The sequence below is a fragment of the Dreissena polymorpha genome, chromosome 11 (genome assembly GCF_020536995.1).
Source record: "Dreissena polymorpha isolate Duluth1 chromosome 11, UMN_Dpol_1.0, whole genome shotgun sequence".
In the NCBI taxonomy this organism is placed as follows: domain Eukaryota; kingdom Metazoa; phylum Mollusca; class Bivalvia; order Myida; family Dreissenidae; genus Dreissena; species Dreissena polymorpha.
Genome location: NC_068365.1, coordinates 38,520,187 through 38,543,911, shown reverse-complemented (window position 1 = coordinate 38,543,911; position 23,725 = coordinate 38,520,187). Strand labels below are relative to the sequence as shown.

Here is a 23,725-nt window from a genome sequence, read left to right as displayed (position 1 = left end):
TTGAGGTGTTTACAGTTCTTGGGTTACCTTCCCTGTGTAGGGCTTGTACAGCCTGCAGCATGGCCCGCCAGTAGAAGCGGACGTCCACACTGTTGAGGTGTTTACAGTTCTGGGTCTTACCTTCCCTGTGTAGGGCCTGTACAGCCTGCAGCATGGCCCGCCAGTAGAAGCGGACGTCCACACTGTTGACTTGTTTACAGTTCTGGGTCTTACCTTTCCTGTGTAGGGCCTGTACAGCCTGCAGCATGGCCTGCCAGTAGAAGCGAACTACACACCGTTGAGGTGTTTACAGTTCTGGGTCTTACCTTCCCTGTGTAATGCCTGTACAGCCTGCAGCATGGCCCGCCAGTAGAAGCGGACGTCCACACTGTTGAGGTGTTTACGGTTCTGGGTCTCGCGCTGGAAGAACATGGCCAGGTCCTCACTGCCTGCCTCCATCACCATGTACAGCTTGGCCTCATCAGGCTTGTACTCACTGATACATAACGAGAGAGAACCCAGTCAGTTTGTTTGATTTTTATCAAGGCATTCAGTTAATTCTGTACCACTCACATGCACACTTTGAGGAGTCTGTAATCAGAAAATCATCTTACATTATATGCCTTTCTTACTTGATTCAAGTTTGAGGGCTTCATTAACCAATCCTCAGATACTGATTAGCAGCAAACAGCAGAAAATCTAAACAGACTTCGTGTTACTCACAGGCTGTTCTGGTTCAATACTGGTTGTATATAGCAATGCCTTATTTGTTATGAGCAGGAAAGGGTTAATACACGAACACTTCCTTGATAAGCTGGTTCACCAGTACTACTGATGTCAGTGTCTGACCTTCAACTTGAATCAGATGTATGGAAAACAACAAGATTTTAGTGAACCTGAACAACACCCAAATATGTTGTCAATAATATGCAAAAGCAATAGACTTTCAGTAACAGCTGACCCCAATCTGCAGACATACCTGTCATACATCTTGATGACTTTATCACAGTATTGCAGTCTCCTCAGAAGGGCAATCTCGTTCTTGTATCCCTCAACAACGGCCCCCACCGCGCTGTCCAGGTAGACCTCCTTGAGGGCCTTCACCTTGCTGCACTCTGGGTCAAACACCTGGTACACCTGAGGAAGACACAGAAAAAAGGGTCAAACACCTGGAAAACCTTTGGAAGACACAGAAAAAAGGGTCAAACACCTGGTACACCTGTGGAAGACACACAAGACAGACTAGGGCTTTGTAACATATGAGCTTCGCTTTAAAAATACTAGGCTTAATGCATGTCTGTAAAGTATCATCCCAGATTAGCCTGTGTAGTCAGCACTTCCAACATGTTAATGTGGGATGACACATTATGCACATGCATTACCCAGTTTTCCCAAAACGGAGCTATGTGTATCACATTGGCTCAAACTAGCACATTCTTGTTCATTAAATAACATCTTAATTAACGCTCCACATCTGATGTGCAAATTCTTAACTACATATGTCAACTTGTAAAAACAGTGTGCATTGCATGCATGAATGGTTTTAATGGGCAACACAATTTTGTTAACAAGAGCACCGCATAACGGGTGCCACGCTCGGCTGCGGGTGCAGTTTTGAATAGATGAAAGTTTGTCAGAAAATATTTTTTTAGAGGTCAAAGTGACCTTTGACCTAGTGACCCAAAAATGGGTGTGGCACGTAGAACTCATCAATGTGCAGCTACATATGAAGTTTCAAAGTTGTAGGTTGAAGCTCTTTGATTTTAGAGCCAATGTTCAAAACCTTGACACAATGTTAAGGTTTTAGCACGACGCGGACGGCGGACGACACGACGACGGACACGACACGACGAGCTGGCTATGACAATACCTCGGGTTTTCTCCGAAAACAGCCGAGCTAAAAATGTAAGGATCTTGATGTTCTCCACTCTACCATGTTTTTATGATGCAATGACAACTCCAACACTCTCCATACAGATAATGTGATGCTAAACAGTGCATGTTTTCAGGAATTACAAAAGACACAACCAATACCTGGAATTCAACTGTGCAAAAACATGTGTTACCTCATTTGAACACTAGTATTCAGACAGGCATTGCCAATCAAATTTGTGTTTATCGAACGCAATTTGAAATAATTTAAAATTATGTTTTTAATGTTTACATTAAGATTTGAAAACAATATTTTGAATACACATATACACATCAATCTCAACATGGATGTATGTATAACCTGCCAAGATGGTGACTATCTGTAAGATTGGTAAATATTTGCAGCGATTGTAAATTCGCAGAATTGGTGGGAGAATGAAATGCACATACATTAAGCCTCTTTCTGGGATAACAGAGTTTAATGCTTGTGTATAAAGTGTGTTTGTTTGTTAACACTTTCCGCCTGGACTTGATATTTGTGTGTAAACACTTTCTGCCTGGACTTGATATTTGTGTGTAAACACTTTCCGCCTGGACTTGATATTTGGTGTAAACACTTTCCGCCTGGACTTGATATTTGTGTGTAAACACTTTCCGCCTGAACTTGATATTTGTTTGTTAACACTTTCCGCCTGGACTTGATATTTGTGTGTAAACACTTTCCGCCTGGACTTGATATTTGGTGTAAACACTTTCTGCCTGGACTTGATATTTGTGTGTAAACACTTTCTGCCTGGACTTGATATTTGTGTAAACACTTTCCGCCTGGACTTGATATTTGGTGTAAACACTTTCCGCCTGGACTTGATATTTGTGTGTTATCACTTTCCGCCTGGACATGATATTTGGTGTAAACACTTTCCGCCTGGACTTGATATTTGTGTGTTATCACTTTCCGCCTGGACTTGATATTTGTTTGTTAACACTTTCCGCCTGGACTTGATATTTGTGTGTAAACACTTTCCGCCTGGACTTGATATTTGGTGTAAACACTTTCTGCCTGGACTTGATATTTGTGTGTAAACACTTTCTGCCTGGACTTGATATTTGTGTGTTATCACTTTCCGCCTGGACTGGATATTTGCTAGGAAGAGACCTCCTTTAAACAAAAAATACTTTGAAAGCAGAAAGTGTTGTCCCTGATTAGCCTGTGCGGACTGCACAGGCTAATCTGGAACAACACTTTATGCACAGGAACTAAGCCCTATTTTTCTAGAGTGAGAGTCAATTAGTTATTCTACAGTAGCTAGGTCACTAGACATACCTTGCAGGATCCTCCTCTACCCAGCACTGACAGCACGGTGTACACCTTGTCATTGACAGCTATCATTTTCATGTTGCCCTGAGAACACATTCAAAACTATGCTTTCATTCTGTTAACCCTTTCCCCCACTCAGAAGCAAAGTAAACAAGGGCTGTTTGTAAAACATGCATGCCCGCCATATGGGCTCTCCGTTGTAGTGAGAGCCATTGTGTGAATATGTTTTTTGTCACTGTGACCTTTGACCTAGTGACCTGAAAATCAATAGGGGTCATCTGCGAGTCATGATAATTCTACCTATCAAGTTTCATGATCCTAGAAATAAGCGTTCTTCAGTTATCATCCGGAAACCATTTTACTATTTCGGGTCATCGTGACCTTGACCTTTGACCTAGTGACCTGAAAATCAATAGGGGTCATCTGCGAGTCCTGATCAATCTACCAATCAAGTTTCATGATCCTAGGCCTAAGCGTTCTTCAGTTATCATCCGGAAACCATTTTACTATTTCGGGTCACTGTGACCTTGACCTTTGATCTAGTGACCTGAAAATCAATAGGGATCAATCTACCTATCAAGTTTCATGATCCTAGGCCTAAGCGTTCTGTTTGTAAAACATGCATGCCCCCCATATGGGCTCTCCGTTGTAGTGAGAGCCATTGTGTGAATATGTTTTTTGTTACTGTGACCTTGACCTTTGACCTAGTGACCTGAAAATCAATAGGGGTCATCTGCCAGTCATGATCAATGTACCTATGAAGTTTCATGATCCTAGGCCCTAGCGTTCTTGAGTTATCGTCTGACAACCACCTGGTGGACGGACCGACCGACCGACAAACCGACATGAGCAAAGCAATATACCCCCTCTTCTTCGAAGGGGGACATAAAAAGGCTTTTGCAAACAGCATAAAACCAGAACAGCCTGCGAGTAACTCACAGTCTGTTCAGGTTTTATGCTGTTTGCTGCTCATCAGTATTTATGGGTTGGAAATTAAGCCTTTAAGACTTTAATCTAGTAAAAAGGTCTTTAATTAAATTTAACTTTCTAAGGGACTACAAATGCGTAAAAATAAGTATCTAAGTGGTACAGAGTTAAAAATGGAACTACTACCAACATTATCATCACATAGAGCATTCATGCACATGTATTAAATAATGTGTTTAAACTATTTGTTGGCAATAAAGGCTGGATTGTTATTACAATTACAGTCCAACCCCTACAGCCGCGTCCGTCGATAAACACTATATAATGCACCCCTCTTTAGCGGTAACCCCGTTTCTCCGGCAAGCGGCCAGCAGTTTTGCATCCCAAATGTTAAATTCCCCCCATATGAGTGGTCACACGCGAGTAAGTCAGTCATGTACATTGGCAAAATTACACCGACGCAGCGGCGAAAGAATCGATACGTACTGACAGTCTGCGGTTTTGACTCTGTAGTACTGAAGCGTGATGTGTGATAAACATTTTGACAGCCAGTTTGCAAATTGCAATTAATTAGCGGCAGATTATCGGGTTATCGGGTTAAAAGCAATATGCGACCGTTTGATCTTTTTGTTTCCACACATGCGAATATCATCTATTAGTACTGGAAAAGAGATTCTTAATTTATAATTTATTATTTGTAGCTGTTGAATCATACTATTTCAAGCACACATTTATGACAATTATCGGCTAATTAAAAGTTAAAAAGAACAACTAACATTTTAACCGAAATCAACTGATCTATATGTTCTCTGTGCTACAAAGTTTTTATCCAAAAATCAATACACGCACGCATGGGTATGACGTTACATTGTACATCAGTGCATAATTTTCGCGCGCTTTTGTGGGGACAAAGGAAATACATGAGGACTTTTTTGATGTTAGAATTTGTAAACGTCTCGTTAACATAAAACAATCAGGAGTGTGTTTCGGATTACAAATTATGATTCCAATTTGGGAATTAAACAAAACATTTATATTTGTTTTATATTTACAATGATTTCAATATTAATTTTGATACAACCATTTACGCTGCGAAAAAAATGTTTTTATAATATTATGCATGCAAAGCACGATTACCAGTAGGATTACACCTGGTTGCTATTATCAGTCTCTTAAGTAACTGGCCACGATTTTATCGTGGAGGAGATCACTGTCGGGACCAATTCGTGCGGTAGGTATTACAAAGCCATAAAACTGCAATAAACCAATTAAATTATCGATTGACAGTGACACAGGAGTTATTCACGCATAACTGATTCACAACTGTTCCCATCTCAAGTGCATTGGGCCATACAACGCGCATTGTGTAAACAACGAATCATGAGAATGATTCTTTTTCATTGACTTGATTCTGATGATGATGATATTGATGATGATAAGAAAGATGAATAGAATATTTTTTTGAATGGAAATGTTGTTTTATAGCTGATTTTAGAAAGGAAGAAATAACATTATTTTAAGTCTATACATTGTTTAGTACATGTACACATATTTACCATTTTGTTTATACAAAAATTGAACAGTTGGCAGGGATTTTCCTTGTCCAATTGGGAAAAGTACCCGTACCGGTCCAATTGGGAACAAGGGACAAAATTGTCACAAAACCAGGTTTTCATTGTGAAAAAAAAATCTGATAAAGGGAGAAAACTCAAACTGAACTTTTGAAATGAACAAACAAAATAAACCCCCTTTGTAAGTTTGTTTTTTAAAAAAAATCTATTTTTAGTCGTGGCGACCTTGACATTGGAGATATTGACGTGATTCTTTCGTGCGACACACCGTCCCATGATGGTGAACAAATGTGCCAAATGATTTTAAAATCTCACAATGAATGACATAGTTATGGCCAGGACAAGCTCATTTATGGCCATTTTTGACCTTTGAACTCAAAGTGTGACCTTGACCTTGGAGATATCGACGTAATTATTTCGCGCGACACACCGTCCAATGATGGTGAACAAATGTGCCAAATGATTTTAAAATCTGACCATGAACGACATAGTTATGGCCCGGACAAGCTTGTTCCGCCCGCCCGCCAGCCAGCCCGCCAGCCAGCCAGCCAGCCCGCCCGCATTCGCCAATCTAATAACCAGTTTTTTCCTTCGGAAAACCTGGTTAAAAATTGAGTCGTGAAAACCTCAAAATTGGGAAAAATCGAGTCGTGAAATCCTTAAATTGGGAAAATCGCGTCGTGAAGTTTGGGTCTTATTGAAAACATCATACAGTTCAAACTTAATTGAACATACCCATTAAAATAATCATTTGCAGGCATGCCTAAATGACCATTACTTAAAGTAATAAAGTTGATATAAATAACAAAATATGATATAGAAGACACAAAATCAATTACTAGTTGTTTTAATCTCTTATAAAGCAATGTCTCTCTCTTTCATTATTTTGAAAATTTCAACAATCTTTGATGTTTGATCATCACTCAGTTGCTGGCATCCCTCTCTGCACAGCATCATTAGAGCTGTCAATGTGTCCTGTGATAGACGGTTCCGATTGGTCGTGCAAAGATTGTTCATTAGACTGAACAACCTTTCCACAGAGGCAGTGCTGGAGGGCATTTCAAACTACGATCAAGGTTTCAAACCGACGTCAAACAGTACGCTGGCTGCCTGACAAAAGAACCGCAAACAGTAACGACTCTATTGATTGAACGCGCTGAATAATAAAACCCGATATTAATCGAGCGCGTGGTTACACACAACTATACGATTTTCTTTGTTCGCTCGCCGAAAGTTGGGTTTTGTTACGAAACTTTCGATCGTTTTGAGAAAAAATTCGGAAGCCGATTGGGATTTTTTCAGATGCTGATTGGAAATTTGGGAATTTTCGCTCGATTGGGAAAGTACCGTTTACCGGTACTTTATAAAGAAGGAGGAAAATCGCTGAGTTGGCCATGCACTCATCAACTCTAGACTCCGTATGACCCAACCCCGTCTTAAGAGGCCACCCCGCTTAAGCAGCCAATTTGGTCGTTTCCCTTGACTGGCTGCTTAAGAGGGATTGGACTGTATTGTGATTTTCAAATCAAAAATTCAGTTAAACTCTGACTAAACCTTTACCTCTCAGATAAGCAGTTTGACCTGTTTGTAGTCCCTCAGAAAATGGAATTAAAATAAAGACCTTTCTGAATAGATTAAGTTTTAAAGCCTTCATTGTCAACCCAAAGACACAGATGAGCAGCAAACAGTGTAAATTTATAACCTGAAAAGGCTGCGAGTCACTCCCAGACTGTTCTGGTTTTGTGATGGTTGTATACAGCCACTTTCACTATGCCTCTAAGTGGAAAGGGTTAATAATGATAATGATGAAAAATTACTAACACTATCATAACATATGTCAGCTTCTAATAAGAATCTCTTCAAATAAATTATTCACAATAAAGCCTGGATTGTGACAACAATTAATTTGATCTTAAAATCCAAAAATCAGCGCAGAATCACTTATCACCACTTTTTCTTTAAACTATATTCAACATTTGTTTTAACCCTTTATCGCTCAGAAGCAAAGTGAAAATTGCTATATGCAAACAGCATAAAACCAGAACAGCCTGCGAGTCACTCGTAGTGTGTTTAGGTTTTATGCTGTTTGCTGCTCATCAGTATCTAAGGGTTGGAAAGGAAGCCTTTAAAATTTGAATTTCGTAAGAAAGGTCTTAAATTAAATTAACTTTCTAAGGAAATACAAATGCACCAAAATACGTATCTAAGTAGTAAAGGGTGAATTGCATCCAAAAATAATGTTGATTAAAGTAACAATAACTTGTGTGAAAAATGACCATATAATGTGTGATAGATTGTTGATATGTATAACAACGATAGGATAATCCTTAAAATTGGAAAATTATGAGGCAAATGAAATTTTGATGAAATTTGATGAAAAATTAAATCTGCAACTGTCAAAACACTGAAAACACAAAAATTGTGCCTATGTATATTTGATAACTTTTTAACTGTTAGAAGTTTACTACTGAACAAGAGATGTGTTTGTCAGAAACACAATGCCCCCTAATGCGCCGCTTTGATTTATTTTTTTTACCTTTGACCTTGAAGGATGACCTTGACCTTTCACCACTCAAAATGTGCAGCTCCATGAGATACACATGCATGCCAAATATCAAGTTTCTACGTTCAATATTGCAAAAGTGATGAAGAAGGTTAAAGTTTTGGTTAAAGTTTTGGGACACACACACACATACAATGACAGACAGGCCAAAAACAATATACCCCCGATCTTTCGATCCGGGGGCATAAAAAGAAGTGCATAAGTTTATGCAAGACAGATTATTTTCCATTGCCCGATAAGAGGTGAAGTGAATATTGCTATACGCAATGATATGCAATGCTCATCAGTATCTTTGGATCAGAAATGAAGCCATTAAAACTTGAAGCAGTAAAGAAAGGTCTTTGATTAAATTTGATTTTCTGATGGACTACACGTGGGTCAAAATACATATCTGAGGGGTAAAAGGGTTAACTTGATTTAAACATCAGTAAATGTCAATGAATTCAAGAAAATCATGAATCTGCATCAATGTTAATCTCTGCAGTGCCCAACCCTGTCTTACCATAGGAGTAACAGCAGGAGGGACAGCTGCTGGGCGGGCAGGTGTTACAATCTGTTGAGCCCCTGGGTGTGGCCTGAGGGGTCCCTGGTGTGCCGGGGTCTGGGGAGAGGGGCCCGCAGGTGGCGCCATTGTGTGGTGGGGGGCCAAGCGGGGGGCTGGCAGGCTGGAGGGGGGACACAGAGGGGGTTCCTCCTGCTCTCTCAAAGGGTCCATAACCTGCACACAGAGAACATGAGTGACAATGCATGATGATTCAAATTATCACACAAAAGCTTACACACAATGGCGCTTAAAAAAGAGACGATCACAATACTTGGACAAAATACTTATTTGAAAACTTATACTAAAAATGTTTAGAAGATCATGTGGGAAATAAATAAAGTCATAATAGGAACTTAATGCAAGTGCGCAGTGTTTTACCAGATTAGCCTGAGCAATCTGCACAGGCTAACAAGTAGAGCTGCAACGATTCACCAACAGCTCGATTCGTTTAGATTTCGATTTCAGACACTCCGATACCGATTTTTTCGATTCGATTCATCTTCAAACCTAGTTTTATCATATATTCACTCTTATGCCTCAAAATTAACATTTCTGTTCAAATGTGATTTCAATAAAACACATACAAAAGAATAGCAAATTAGGACTCAATTTTAATATAAAAAATTCTGACTAGAAGATTGGGTTGATTACACAATAATTTAAAAAAAAAAAAAATCATAAGAACGTATCTGGAATCAGTTGAATGGTAGTACTATCACTATTACACCTTTACCCAAAACCGCTATAAGCATGTCTACCACTGTGCCATGACAACATCACTGTACCTGTAGGACAAATCACATTCTCTTATAAACTTAACAAAACTCCAACAGAAATAGAACTACTTTTCTGGCTGGCGACTTGAGTAGTTGCACTTGTGCGACCTCTTTGTCTTGCTAAATCAACGTTATGTTTGCGTTTGACATATTGCATTAAATTAGATTAGTGGTTGAGCCGGACTTAGCGTACGCCACATCCGTGAAGCGCAGTTTACACTTTGCTTTATTGGTAGGGCTACCATCCCGAAACCCAAAATACTGCCACACTTTTGATTTTAGCTTCTTAGTCGCATCTGATAATTTCAATTTGTCGGCAACAACTTGTTCAGCCATTTTGACGCTTTTTCCGAAAGTAGACCGTAACGGGCTTATTGATTGGATGACTAAAGTAATAAGCAACCAATCGCGCGCGTCGTAATTACAGGTAAAGATAAAACCTACACCTTCCTGTATCAATAGTCAGAATACAGCGCGCTTTACGTATCTATGTATATATATGTATATATGTTAAAGAATCGAATCGAATTTGGTAGGTTTGGTATCATTATCGAATCGAAGCATTTCGAATCGATTTTCGATGAATCGGATCGAATCGTTTTAGCTCTACTAACAAGGTACGCCACTTTCTGCACTTTAATGGCTGACTGCACAGATTCATCTTGAACACCACTCCAGTTTTCCAAGAATGAGACTTATAAACACTTTACAATGATCAGTAAACATAACTTACAGTAAAATTCATGATAGTAACAGTCTGACAAGGATGACCACTACATACCTGTTTTTCCAGAGGTTTAGTTTCCATGGCGATAGTTGAGTCGGATACCATGGAGAGATAGCCCGAGGTGTGGGCGTGATTGTTGAACCCAGCTGAAACACACACACAATTCATAAGTCACATGATATTTAATATGACCTGTTTTGTTCTCACTTCTTGTTGCCAAGAGGTCTTAGCCTTTTCAATTTTAGAAGAATTTACGGCTAAAAAGCTGATGAAAGGAAAAGCTGGTGTAAGTCTTTATTCAGGGGAAAATCTGCATGATTTAAAGAAGTTGTGTATTGTTTTATAAGGTGAAAAACAGCCTCTGATAACAGCCTCAATAACTGGATTTTGTGTTCATACACCAAGGCAGTCACTTAATGTTAACAGATGAAGATAATTATTTTTTATATTTTATGACAAGTATGGTGTAGTTCAATTAAATCTGGGTTACCTCAATCACACAAATAGTCAAAACAAAAGATGTGTTGGTCAGAAACACAATTCCCCCTATTGCTTCGCTTTGAAAAAAATAAAATAATAATTTGGCCTTTGACCTTGAAGAATGACCTTGACCTTGAACTTCCACCACTCAAAATGTGCAGCTTCCTGAGTACGCCGCTTTGAAATTATTTTTTAAACCTTTGACCTTCAAGGATGACCTTGACCTTGAACTTCCACCGCTCAAAATGTGCAGCTTCATAAGATACACATGCATGCCAAATATCAAGTTGCTATCTTCAATATTGAAAAAGTTATGGCCAATGTTAAAGTTTTCGGACAGACAGACGCCATATATTTGACATTTGACCTTGAAGGATGACCTTGACCTTCACCTTTCACCACTCAAAATGTTCACCTCCATAAGATACACATGCATGCCAAATATCATGTTGCTATCTTCAATAGTGAAAAAGTTATGGCCAATGTTAAAGTTTTTGGACGGACGGACAGACGCCATATATTAGACATTTGACCTTGAAGGATGACCTTCACCTTCACTTTCACCACTCAAAATGTGCAGCTCCGTGAGATGCACATGCATGCCAAATATCAAGTTGCTATAATCAATATTGAAAAAGTTATGGCCAATGTTAAAGTTTTCAGACGGACAGACGCCATATATTTGACATTGAAGGATGACCTTGACCTTCACCTTTCACCACTCAAAATGTTCAGCTCCATGAGATACACATGCATGCCAAATATCAAATTGCTATCTTCAATATTGAAAAAGTTATGGCCAATGTTAAAGTTTTCGTACGGTTAGACGCCATATATTTGACATTCGACCTTGAAGGATGACCTTCACCTTCACCTTTCACCACTCAAAATGTTCAGCTCCATGAGATACACATGCATGCCAAATATCATGTTGCTATCATCAATATTGAAAAAAATATGGCCAATGTTAAAGTTTTCAGACGGACAGACGCCATATATTTGACATTGAAGGATGACCTTGACCTTCACCTTTCACCACTCAAAATGTTCAGCTCCATGAGATACACATGCATGCCAAATATCAAATTGCTATCTTCAATAGTGAAAAAGTTAAGGCCAATGTTAAAGTTTTTTGTTCGGACGGACGGACAGACTGACTGACATACTGACTGACGGACAGTTCAACTGCTATATGCCACCCTACCGGGGGCATAAAAACTGATAGTAAACAAGATTTATTGAATTGGCCTTTTTTTTAACAGATATGGGTTTCTCATTTGAAAATAGTGGAAATATTAACTAATTACTTCTTGTTATGCCAAAGATAGGATTTACATATATGCGTATACTTAAAGTTATCATAACATTTTCCCATGAAATTTGCAGTTCAAAGTTCAGACTTTCACTTTACAAAGGTTAATGCAAGCCAGGTTTGTCGTAGTAATATATATATATATGAACAGATTTTTTTGGTTCACGATATTATATTTTCAAACAGTTTTTAATAGATTTTGGTATATTTTAAATGTATTAATCACACAAATATACGTAATTCTAAATAAGTTTACTCTAACAAGAGGGCCAAGATGGCCCTAGTTTGCTCACCTGAGAGGAGTTGGTTCATTCAATGTTTACCTAATGTCAAACTTGACCTAGATATTGACCAGACAAACATCCTGGTCAAGTACCATCATGATTGAACCAAAACTCTGGCGCATGGATTTTTTTTGTTTTTGTAAGATTTAAAATGGTGACCTATATTTTGAGTTGACCCCCCCTTACCAAACATCAAACTTTGCTGACAAAAATAAATATTTTGACCAAGATTAATAAAATCTGAAACAAATTTGTGACCTGTTGAGTGTTTACAAGGATTCTGTAAAATATAATGAAAATTAGGACAATCTAAGGGCAATAATTATGGCATTCATTATGTGATTTTGCTCATCATCAAACTTGACTGAGATCTGTAAGCAACTTTATTAAAGAATGCTTGAGAAATGTGAATGCTGTAGTGTTAACAAACCAAATGTGGACGGACAGCGGACAAAGACCAATCCTAAAACCTCACCTAAGCAATCAGGTGAGCTAAAAAGTGTTTCACCGATCAGAGCCATTTTCCAACTTGTCCAAGAAATCAATAAAACCAATGTATTGACTAAGTTTCTCGATGATTAGGCAAAATATGTGACTTCTATAGTGTTCGATCACAAGGTTTCTCTCTATATAGTCACATAAAAAAAAATCCCCCACCCCCCTTGCGGCCATGTTTTTTTACCGATCGGGACCATTTGCAAACTCATCCGAGATATATATAAAACCATTCTTTTCACCAAGTTTCATGATGATTGGGTAAAAAATGTGACTTCTAGAATGTTCACAAGCTGTTTTTAGTATATAAATAAAAGACAAGGGACAAAATTGTCACAAAACCAGGTTTTCATTGTGAAAAAAAATCTGATTAAGGGAGACAACTCAAACTGAACTTTTGAAATGAACAAACAAAATTAACCCCCTTTGTAAGTTTGTTTCAAAATAAATCTATTTTAAGTTGTGGTGACCTTGACATTGGAGATATTGACGTGATTCTTTCGTGCGACACACCGTCCCATGATGGTGAACAAATGTGCCAAATAATTGTAAAATCTCACAATGAATGACATAGTTATGGCCCAGACAAGCTCATTTATTGCCAATTTTGACCTTTGAACTCAAAGTGTGACCTTGACCTTGGAGATATCGACGTAATTATTTCGCACGACACACCGTCCAACGATGGTGAACAAATGTGCCAAATGATTTTAAAATATGACAATGAACGACATAGTTATGGCCCGGACAAGCTTGTTCCGCCCGCCCGCCAGCCCGCCAGCCAGCCAGCCCGCCCGCATTCGCCAATCTAATAACCAGTTTTTTCCTTCGGAAAACCTGGTTAAAAACTGCCCCCCCGGCAGCCATGTTATTCAACTGACCGGAACCATATTTGAACTCAACTTTGGTATCAAGGAAACAAATGCTAGTGTTCACATGTTTTCACTATATACATATAGAGAAAATGCCTCGCCCACTGGCGGCCATGTTTTTTCTCCGATCTGGACCATTTTCGAACTCGTCCAAGATATCAATAAAACCACTGTTTTGGCAACTTTCATGATGATTGAGCAAAAATTGTGACTTCTAGAGTGTTTAAAAGGTTTCTCTATAGCCATATAAGGAAAACTGCTCCGCCCACTGGCGGCCATGTTTTTCAACGGACTGGAACCTCTTTTAAACTCAACCAACATATCATTAAGACAAGCATTTTGACAAAGTTACATGAAGATTGGGCATTAAATGTGACTTCTACAGTGTTTACAAGGTTTTTCTTTTTTTTGACCTAGTGACCTAGTTTTTGACCCAGCATGACCAAGTTTCGAACTTGATAAAGATATAATTGGGACAAATCTTCTGACCAAGTTTCATGAAGATCGGACAATAAATGTGGCCTCTAGAGTGTTTACGAACAAATGTGGACAGACGGACGACGGACGGACGGACAAAGACCGGTCACAAAAGCTCACCTGAGCAATCAGGTGAGCTAAAAATCTCAAGTGAACGGGTTACAGTAATATTTGTAAATTGGTGAAAACAAGGCCCTGCTATACATTTATCTAGAGGCTTGAAGCTGTCCATTGTATCCATGGCATCATCCTCGTCTTCGTCCTCCTCTCCGTTGAGGGGCTCAAAGGGCAGGTTGATTTTTCTAATACGGGCGGGAGGTGCTGTGCATCGCACCGGTCTGAAAGTATGCAGTGTTGTTTTTTCTGCAGTGCTTTTTTTCACCATTTTGGGAATGGGGCAGGTCCCTTTGGATTGGGAAATATCGCGTACTTTTGTGTACAATTCGGAAATTTATGTTGTTGATTTTATGCTTACAAATACTTTAAAATTGACTGTAAAAGTGATTTGAGTATTATATTTTCTAAGGTTCAATTTATAGAGCTGGATTTGGAGATAATTTTTGACATATTTAGACTTATTACAGAAATAATTCTTTTTTGAAAACCTTCAATTGGGTATTTTTAGGTCCCATTTGGGAGAATGTATACTTTTTTCCATTGGAAATGGGTCCCTCTACCAGACCAAAACTTGAATGAAAAAAACACTGTTTTCACTGTTTTGAAAATGGGGCTGGCAACATTTGGATTGTGCAAATTCATGTAGCTTTATCTTTGTAATAATTTAAATTACAGGGCCCTCTCTTGCTGCCAGGGGAAGCCACCCAAATCCCTCATGAGCGGGAATTTAGCGTTGTTTTGGGCGAAAAGGGGAATTTTAGAAGATCTTTTCACCAACCATTCAACACCTAAAATTGCTATATTTTTATGTGATTTACATAAATATACATTAAATCAAAGGTTAGTAGCATTATACCAACTGGCAACATAGGTATAAAAGTATTAAAAAAAAAAAAAAAACATTATTTTTTTTATTTTTTTAGAGGGGGAATTTTTAGCTGGAAAAGGGGAAAAAAGTATACTTTTTTCATGGGGGAAGCCGCCAATATTCGGCGGTAAAAAGTGCAAAACGAGGGCCCTGAATTAGAAGAACAAGATCATATTAACTATAGTAATATTCTTTTTTAGATGTAATAGAAATATAATCAGTCTTCTTCGAAATTAGCACACGCTCAATCGCCCGTGGCGAGTAAAATTACTGCCGGGCACATACAAAAATTAAGTTTGTGGCCCGCCGGGCATGTTAATTATTGAGGCCAATTGACAGTTTATAAAAAAAAATCGTAAGTTTTTCTTGATATTTGCAAATCTAATTTTCAATTTTGCGAACAAACACCTTGCCGGAAGTTGTAAAACAATGAAATTCGATTGGTTTAACAACACGCACCTGCTTGTGCACGTCATTTTTATTGTTTTTGACAGATGCATTTCTGTCACTTTCGGTTCTTATCGACGGTTTCTCTAGAAATTAATGCAGTAGAAGCTTTTCTAATCGATTATTTCAATCAAGTAATACGCTTCCGTTTTCGCCAATGTCAACAAATGTCATTGTCGACATAGAGGCTGTGCAATATCTAAGGTATGTTAATGGGGCTAAGCCCGGTAAAGCACTTCCAAAATAGAAAATTGACAATGATTTAGAGAAAAAGGCAAGAAACGGTACGAGGACACCAGAGAACGCTCTTTTCAAGAGCACTGGTGTAACAATCGACCTTCCTTATTCTAGTGACTGATTAGATGTCATTGTATTCACTACTATTAAAACAAATGTTTTGCTTTAATTTGTGTAGCATTTAAGTGCTAAAATGTTGTAATTTGTTATATATTTTTGGTTATAAAAGTTTGGGCATGTAAAAAATATGTTGGGCATGTAAAAATTCTGAAGTAACTGGTCCAACTGGCATGTAACTTTTCAAAGCTAATTTCGAAGACTGTATAATTAGACACTCCTTTCTAAAAAAAAATTGGGATTTTGATTTCAAATTAAGATTTTTTTTACCATTTTGCTTTAGGAATGGCTCCATTTAACGGACCTGTAGACAAGCCAGGAAAAGGCCTGTTTGTAGCAAAAAAGGTTGCCATTTGTTCAAATCAACTTTGGCATATATATTGCTATTAAAAGATTTGATGAAATAAAAGTCCAATAGGGTATTCCCACTGAAAATTAGTTCATAACCTGACACAATCTGTGCACATTTCTTATGCTAGAATTTTTCATGCAACATTTTCTTGAAATTGGGAGGATGTGAAAGTATTTTTTATTGAAAATGAATCAAATAAATGAAAGTGTTGTGTTGACACTTCTGCAGTCACCAGCTTCACTTCGCAATTTATGTGGAATTTAATGAAGGGTACCCATAAAATGTATTAAATATGGATGAATTTGGATTATTTTAGTCGAAGTAAGTAACATTCTTCAATACTATCTATTCTGGGTTACATTTTTTCATGTAAAAGAATCTAGAAATCTAATTTGGAAGAACAAATTTAAATCCCATGAGGACCACAACAGTTGTCTACCTTTTTTCGCTGTGTAACAGTGGTGTACTCCTGAAGGTCCTCATGCCATGTTTGTGTACCGAGCTGTCATGTGGTATACCGGTGCCCGGGTGTGCTGGGGGCAGCTGGGAACCGTCTAGGGTCAGTCTTCCGGCCTGCTGACCCTTGCAGGCACTCACTGGACACCGGTCAGTGTCTGAACTCAACAGCCCCAGTCCAACTTCGGCTGTCAGTCTGCTAGACTGCACACTCATGTTTAACACAGAGTCAGTGTAGGGGGGTTCAATAGAACTCCTGTCCCTCCTTGCCACTATCGCCACATTGTGCCCAGGGCCTGCATTGTCAGTGGGCATGGTACTAGTGTGGTCACCTGACTTGTCTGACACTTCTGGCATCGCGACAAGAAAGTCCTGAAAGGTTCCGTCACTCTGTCGAGTGGCAGGGTCATGTGACCGAGAGACGTGGGTGCCTGTCCTGGCAGGTAGAGGCTTTCTGGATGACAAGGGTTCACCGGCCGGGTAAAGCTTAGGGGCGAAACTGAAATACCCAACAGGAATCAGTTGAGCAGCATTCTGGCAAACCAGGTTATTAATGATTACTTTATAATTAATTCCGCGTAATAAGACCAACCTCCAATCATCGACTGATATAAAAACTTCCTGTTGAACTGATATAAAACAAGATCTGTCAGAGGACAGCGCGCTCAACTATTCGAGTGCTTGACAGAATAATGTAAGCCATCATGGAGAGGGGGAATAATGTGGGTGTGTGGTCATTTAATACATGATCTTTCAAAAAAAAGAAAAAAAAAAAATTATTATTTTTTTTTGGGGGGGGGGATTCTGGGGTGGGGCATGGGGGATGGTTTGGGATGAGTCCATTGTGGTATGTCAGGTAAGTGTTGTTTTGTCAAAGTATGAATCAAATCTGATCTTTAATAAAGAAGTTATGGCAATTTAAGCAAAATTTATTAATTTGACCTTGAGAGTCAAGGTCATTCAAAGGTCGAGGTCAAATTCAACTTGCCAGGTACAGTAACATCATGATAGTAAGAAAGTATTTTTAAGTTTGAAAGCAATAGCCTTGATACTTTAGAAGTAAAGTGGATCTAAACACAAAATTTAACAAAATATTCAAAGTTACAAAGACAAAAAAGGGCCATAATTCTGTTAAAAAGCCAACCAGAGTTATGCAACTTGCCCTGTACAGTCCCCTTACAAAAGTTAGCGAGTTTTCCAAGTCTATAAAGCAACAGCTATGATACCTTAGGAGTAAAATGGACCAAAACACAAAACTTAACCAAATGTTCAATTATTTAAGTATAAAAGGGGCTATAATTCTGTCAAAATACTTGATACAGTTGTCTGCTCCTGTTTATAGATTGGGATCATGTTGGTAAAGAAGTATGCAAATATGAAAGCAATATGTCAAAGGACATATAAAATATTTGGGGTGGTACGCAAACTTAAATATAGATTTATCAATAATATGCATATTCTAAGTGAAAAAGGGCCATAATTCTTACAAAATGCTTGATACAGTTGTCTGCTCTTGTTATTAGATTAGTGTCATGTTGGTAAAGAAGTATGCAAAATATAAAAGCATAAAAGCAATATGTCAAGTGACATAGAAAATATTTGAAGTGGTACTCAAACTTTAACATAGAAAATCTAATTGAAAAAAGGGCCATAATTGTTACAAAATGCTTGATACAGTTGTCTGCTCTTGTTTATAGTTTGGGGTCATGTTGGTAAAGAAGTATGCAAACAATAAAAGCAATATGTCAAAGGACATATTTGGGGTGGTACGCAAACTTTAACATTCCAACGCTCACGGGAACGCCGGGGTGAGTAGGATAGCTCCACTATATATATTTCATATATAATAGTCGAGCTAAAAATATATCAGACAGTGTTATATCAGGCATGTATCAATGCAGCAGTATGATTAAAGGTGATAACGAAAGCTCACCATTGAGCACCTTGTGCTCAAGTCAGCTTAAAAAAATTTCAATCCCCAATTCTAGGATTTGACGACAATTTTTTCTCAATTTCATGTTTTTCAGGCTACTTTTTCCAAATGGGCGCGGTGCTGGTACTTTTTCCAATCAGGCAAAAACCTTGGCTGTACCTGGCAGTGATGCAGGCTGACAGGTTGAGGGAGGTGTTGGATATCTGGGAGGAGGAAGTCAGCTCATCTGTTGGCTCACTGCCCGACGATCCAACCCTGGAACCTGCTGAAATAAGAGGTCTGGGGTAGTCTGTGTAATTATCAGTATGGGAACCATATATTGGTCTATTTTGCTTCCGCCCTTATTATGATTTCCACAAATTATAAGTAAGCTTGAGCAATTACATGAGCCTCACTTTGTGAAAAGGGGGTTAAATGCATGTGCATCAAGTGTTGTCCCAGATTAGCCTGTGACGTTCGCACAGGCTAATCAGTTACAAACACTTTCCCCCTAAACACGATTTTTGTAAAGAAGGGTCTTCCTTTAAACAAAAAATACAATAAAAGTGGAACCTGTCGTCCCAGATTAGCCTGTGCAGACTGCACAGGCTAATCTAGACTACACTGTACGCAAATGCATTTTACCTCCTTTACACAGAGCAAGGCTCCTATTATAAATAAGAAACTGTGATCTTCCCACTGGAATGTAGTAAGACCTTAGTTTTGTTCATAATATTTAATATATGTGATATCAATTCACTTGTTACACAATTAATATTACAGTGTTTTTTTTCACAAATAGGGGAATGGTGGCGGGGCCCGTCCAAAGGGGAAAAACACGTTGTTTTTTTAGAAAAAGGGGAAAATAATAAAAAATCACTCTTTTATATGTTATGATATTTATTATATGAATACACATGTTTGTATGAATGTTATATTCACAGCTGAATTTCTCTGTCCTTTTTCTTAAATATATATATCAATGATTTTTTCAACAGTAGTTTCAGACATTTCAGCCTTCATGCACAGTCTCAGTTTTCCTAGCCATATTGAGTCTAATCGGGATTTTTTAATCAATAAAATGGCAAACTTGAGCATTTTTTTCAATAAAATGGACCAAAGTGGAATGTTTTTATCAACAAATATTGACACAATATAGATATGTCAGGCCTTTTCCTGACCATTTTGGGAAAAAAAGGCAATTTATATGAAAAGTCCAGTTTTGGGAAAAAATAATTTAATATAACTCTTTATAATAATTCAAAAACACATTAATTTGTTATATACTTTTTTAGTTGCTTATGAAATAAATTTGAGATATATTAATCATATGAGAGTTCTTTCTAACTAAAAAAAAAAAATCTTTTTTTTTTTTATCTTTTGGAGGGGATTTTTTCTACAATATAGGGGAAATATATACTCTTTTTTGAGGGGAATGGGGCCGAATATCGGCCCCAAAATTGCCATAAAAAAATGGCCAGGAAAAGGCCTTATGTATCTATATTGTGTCAATATTTGTTGATAAAAACATTCCAATTTGGTCCATTTTATTGATAAAAAATGCTGAAATTTGCCATTTTATCGATTTAAAAAAATCCCTATTAGATTCAAAATAGCTAGGAAAACTGAGACTGTGCATGATGTCTGAACTGTCTTAAACTAATGTCGAAAAAATTATTGATTTATATTTAAGAACAAGGGACAAAATTGTCACAAAACCAGGTTTTCATTGTGAAAATAAAATCTGATAAAGGGAGAAAACTCAAACTGAACTTTTGAAATGAACAAACAAAATTAACCCCCTTTGTAAGTTTGTTTTTAAAAAAAATCTATTTTAAGTCGTGGCGACCTTGACAGTGGAGATATTGACGTGATTCTTTTGTGCGACACACCGTCCCATGATGGTGAACGAATGTGCCAAATGATTTTAAAATCTCACAATGAATGACATAGTTATGGCCAGGACAAGCTCATTTATGGCCATTTTTGACCTTTGAACTCAAAGTGTGACCTTGACCTTGGAGATATCGACGTAATTATTTCGCGCGACACACCGTCCAATGATGGTGAACATATGTGCCAAATGATTTTAAAATCTGACAATGAACGACATAGTTATGGCCCGGACAAGCTTGTTCAGCCCGCCCGCCAGCCAGCCCGCCAGCCAGCCAGCCCGCCCGCATTCGCCAATCTAATAACCAGTTTTTTCCTTCGGAAAACCTGGTTAAAAAGGACAGTGACATCTGGCTGTAAATATTACATTCATACATGCATGTGTATTCATAAAATAAATATCATTACATATAAAAGAGTGAATTGTTAATTTTTCCCTTTTTCTAAAAAACAAAGCATTTTCCCCTTTGGACGGGCCCCGCCACCATTCAATGCCCTATAGGTGAAAAAAAACACTGCCACATAAACTCAAACATGCTTTTTCAAGCTCTTGCATGTTTCCTACAAGGTACTATGTGAATTGTTTAAACATGTCTATAAACAAGACTGACTACCCCATACCAGAGTTGCACCCTTACCAAAGTTGCTCCCCTTACCAGAGTTGCCCCTTATACCAAAGCTGCTCAACTTATCAAAGTTGTTCCCCTTACCAGAGTTGCCACCCTTACCAGAGTTGCTCCCCTTACCAAAGTTGCTCCCCTTACCAGAGTTGCCCCCCTTACCAAAGTTGCTCCCATGACCAAAGTTGCTCCCCTTACCAAAGTTGCTCCCCTTACCAGAGTTGCCCCCCTTACCAAAGTTACTTCCCTTACCAGAGTTGCTCCCCTTACCAGAGTTGCCTCCTGACCAGAGTTGCCCCCCTTACCAGAGTTGTCCCCCTTACCAGAGTTGCCACTCCCCCTGCGGTATCTTGTGACTGGTGACCTGTAGATAGTCTTTTCTCCATGCTTCAACTTCTCCAGGGCTGCCTCTATTTCCTCCTTAGGTTTCGCCTCAAACAGCAGTGCCTTCTGTAGAATCTTCTTCGCCTTCCCAGGGTTGTCTGCAGCAACGCACGCATGATGATAGCACGATGCATGGTTAAACATGAAGACAACACATTTTATGGAAGAGATTTACAGGACGCTATACTCTGCATCAAATACACATAGATTGCCAGACAGGACCGTTTTTGATCTCAAATCGCAGGGGACAAGCACTTTTTTGGTTTTATATATTAACAAGAAAGATCATTAAACAAAGGTATATTCAAAATGCTGAGTTTTCTTCATTTGTTTTTTTATCAACCGATCATATGCTCATGCATTTGCATGGTTCAACATGTAGATATAACAAAGCATGGTTCAAATTACTGAATAGGGCATCAACAACAGACAGTACTGTTCCTAATCTTCTAAAATTATCTTTAAAACAAGAGATGTTTTTCTCAGAAACACAATGCCCCCTACTGCGCAGCTTTGATTTGTTTTCTTTTTTTTTTACCTCTAACCTTGAAGGATGACCTTGACCTTTCACCACTCAAAATGTGCAGGTCCATGAGATACACATGCATGCCAAATATCAAGTTGCTATCTTCAATATTGCAAAAGTTATGGCCAATGTTTAAGTTTTCGGACGGACGCACAGACTGACAGACAGACAGACGGACAGTTCAATTGCTATATGCCACCCTACCGGGGGCATAAAAATGTATAAACAGTTACAGAAAAATGTATGATCAGTTACAGAAAAATGTATGATCAGTTACAGAAAAATGTATGATCAGTTACAGAAAAGAGTCAAAGGTAAGGATACAAAGCCCTGCCCATTTTTCTCGGCATGTTTTGGAAAAAAAGAGGATACAACATCCTGTAGTGCGTTTTTTTAATCTTTTTGGAATAGGGTTGGGTTCCTTTAGATTGGGAAAAAGAACGGCTGGATGGGAGATAAACTTTATGTTGAGATGTACACAAACAAATTTTTATACATTCCATTGAAAATTGTTAGGTCCCATTTGAGAAAAATATATACTTTTTTCATTGAGAATGGATGGGGCGGAATATCAACCACTGCTTTGAGCGAAAAAAATACACTTATATGTGAGACCGACCTCTTTCGAGTTCAAACTGTGCCGAGGCCAGGTGGACCACAGCAAACCTGCGGCTGATTGCCCGCGCCTGGTTGAAGATCATGGACGCATCATCAGGCACGAACCCACTGAACACAGAAATGCAATAAGTGAACATGATCAAGGGAGGTAAGCATCAGCACCAACAAGGGAGGGAACTTGTGTTGGAATAAAGCAATAAATTATGCTTATGATTTTTCATGTTTTCAAAGAAAAAAGCTTTGAAATAATTGTTTTGCAAGAACACCAGAAATGCTTCAAAGAAACTTTTATTTTACTAGATGATTAAAGAACTTTTTATTTTTATTATAGAGTTCAACAAAACATGGTAGCAAAATATACAAAGTCAGCAATGCTTATTTGAAAGCAATTAAAAATATTAAAGTTTACAAATCTCATTTAGGAAAAAACTGACAAGGCCAAAAAAAGGTCAGTTTCTGGTCTCCTTGGGAAAAAAAACAGGGTCGGTAAGTAGGGATTTTTTTTTTTATTATTCTAGGATACTAGAATGGATGGCTACTAAAGCTTATCATAAAAAAAACATGTATATATATATATATGCTTTGTTTGATTGATATTAAATCTTTTATGAACGAAAATGAAAAAAAGTTTTTCTTTTTTTGGCAACCTTTATACAAAGTTGAGGGTCGGCGCCGATTCGGGAGACACGGTCGGGCGACTGGAAACGGACCTATTTTTATTTTGGCCTAATTGAAACAATACCTCTTGAGCCTTCCATAGGCCACAAAAAGCTGAGCATACGCCTCACTGTACTTGTGTTTATCAGCATTCAGCTCCTGAAACATGCAAATTAGTATCTCTCTGGGAAAACAGGGCTAAAGGCATAAAGCGTCTTCCCAGATAAGTCACTGCAGTTTGCTCAGGCTTATCAGGGACAATACTTTCTGCTTTTGTGGAATTGTTCGTTTAATGATCTGTTATTAGCTAAAGTCCAGTTTAGG

At 38.3% G+C, this 23,725-nt stretch overlaps 1 protein-coding gene across 4 annotated transcripts in view; it reads right to left on the bottom strand.

Moving 5' to 3' along the window:
- The window catches only part of LOC127850482 (dual specificity protein kinase Ttk-like), a 52,419-nt gene that overhangs the window by 11,102 nt on the left and 17,592 nt on the right, over positions 1 to 23,725 (bottom strand). For 3 of the 4 annotated variants that reach the window (XM_052383561.1, XM_052383563.1, XM_052383565.1), the window contains exons 4-14: positions 23,487 to 23,560; positions 22,746 to 22,852; positions 21,540 to 21,698; positions 18,884 to 18,989; positions 16,775 to 17,290; positions 14,402 to 14,535; positions 10,332 to 10,423; positions 8,733 to 8,948; positions 3,176 to 3,253; positions 959 to 1,116; positions 306 to 475 (exon numbers count right to left, since the gene is read on the bottom strand). In XM_052383561.1, coding sequence (XP_052239521.1) covers positions 306 to 475; positions 959 to 1,116; positions 3,176 to 3,253; positions 8,733 to 8,948; positions 10,332 to 10,423; positions 14,402 to 14,535; positions 16,775 to 17,290; positions 18,884 to 18,989; positions 21,540 to 21,698; positions 22,746 to 22,852; positions 23,487 to 23,560 — 1,810 coding nt within the window. The remainder of the gene's footprint in view (positions 1 to 305; positions 476 to 958; positions 1,117 to 3,175; positions 3,254 to 8,732; positions 8,949 to 10,331; positions 10,424 to 14,401; positions 14,536 to 16,774; positions 17,291 to 18,883; positions 18,990 to 21,539; positions 21,699 to 22,745; positions 22,853 to 23,486; positions 23,561 to 23,725) is intronic. The other variant, XM_052383564.1, reaches the window with a different exon arrangement.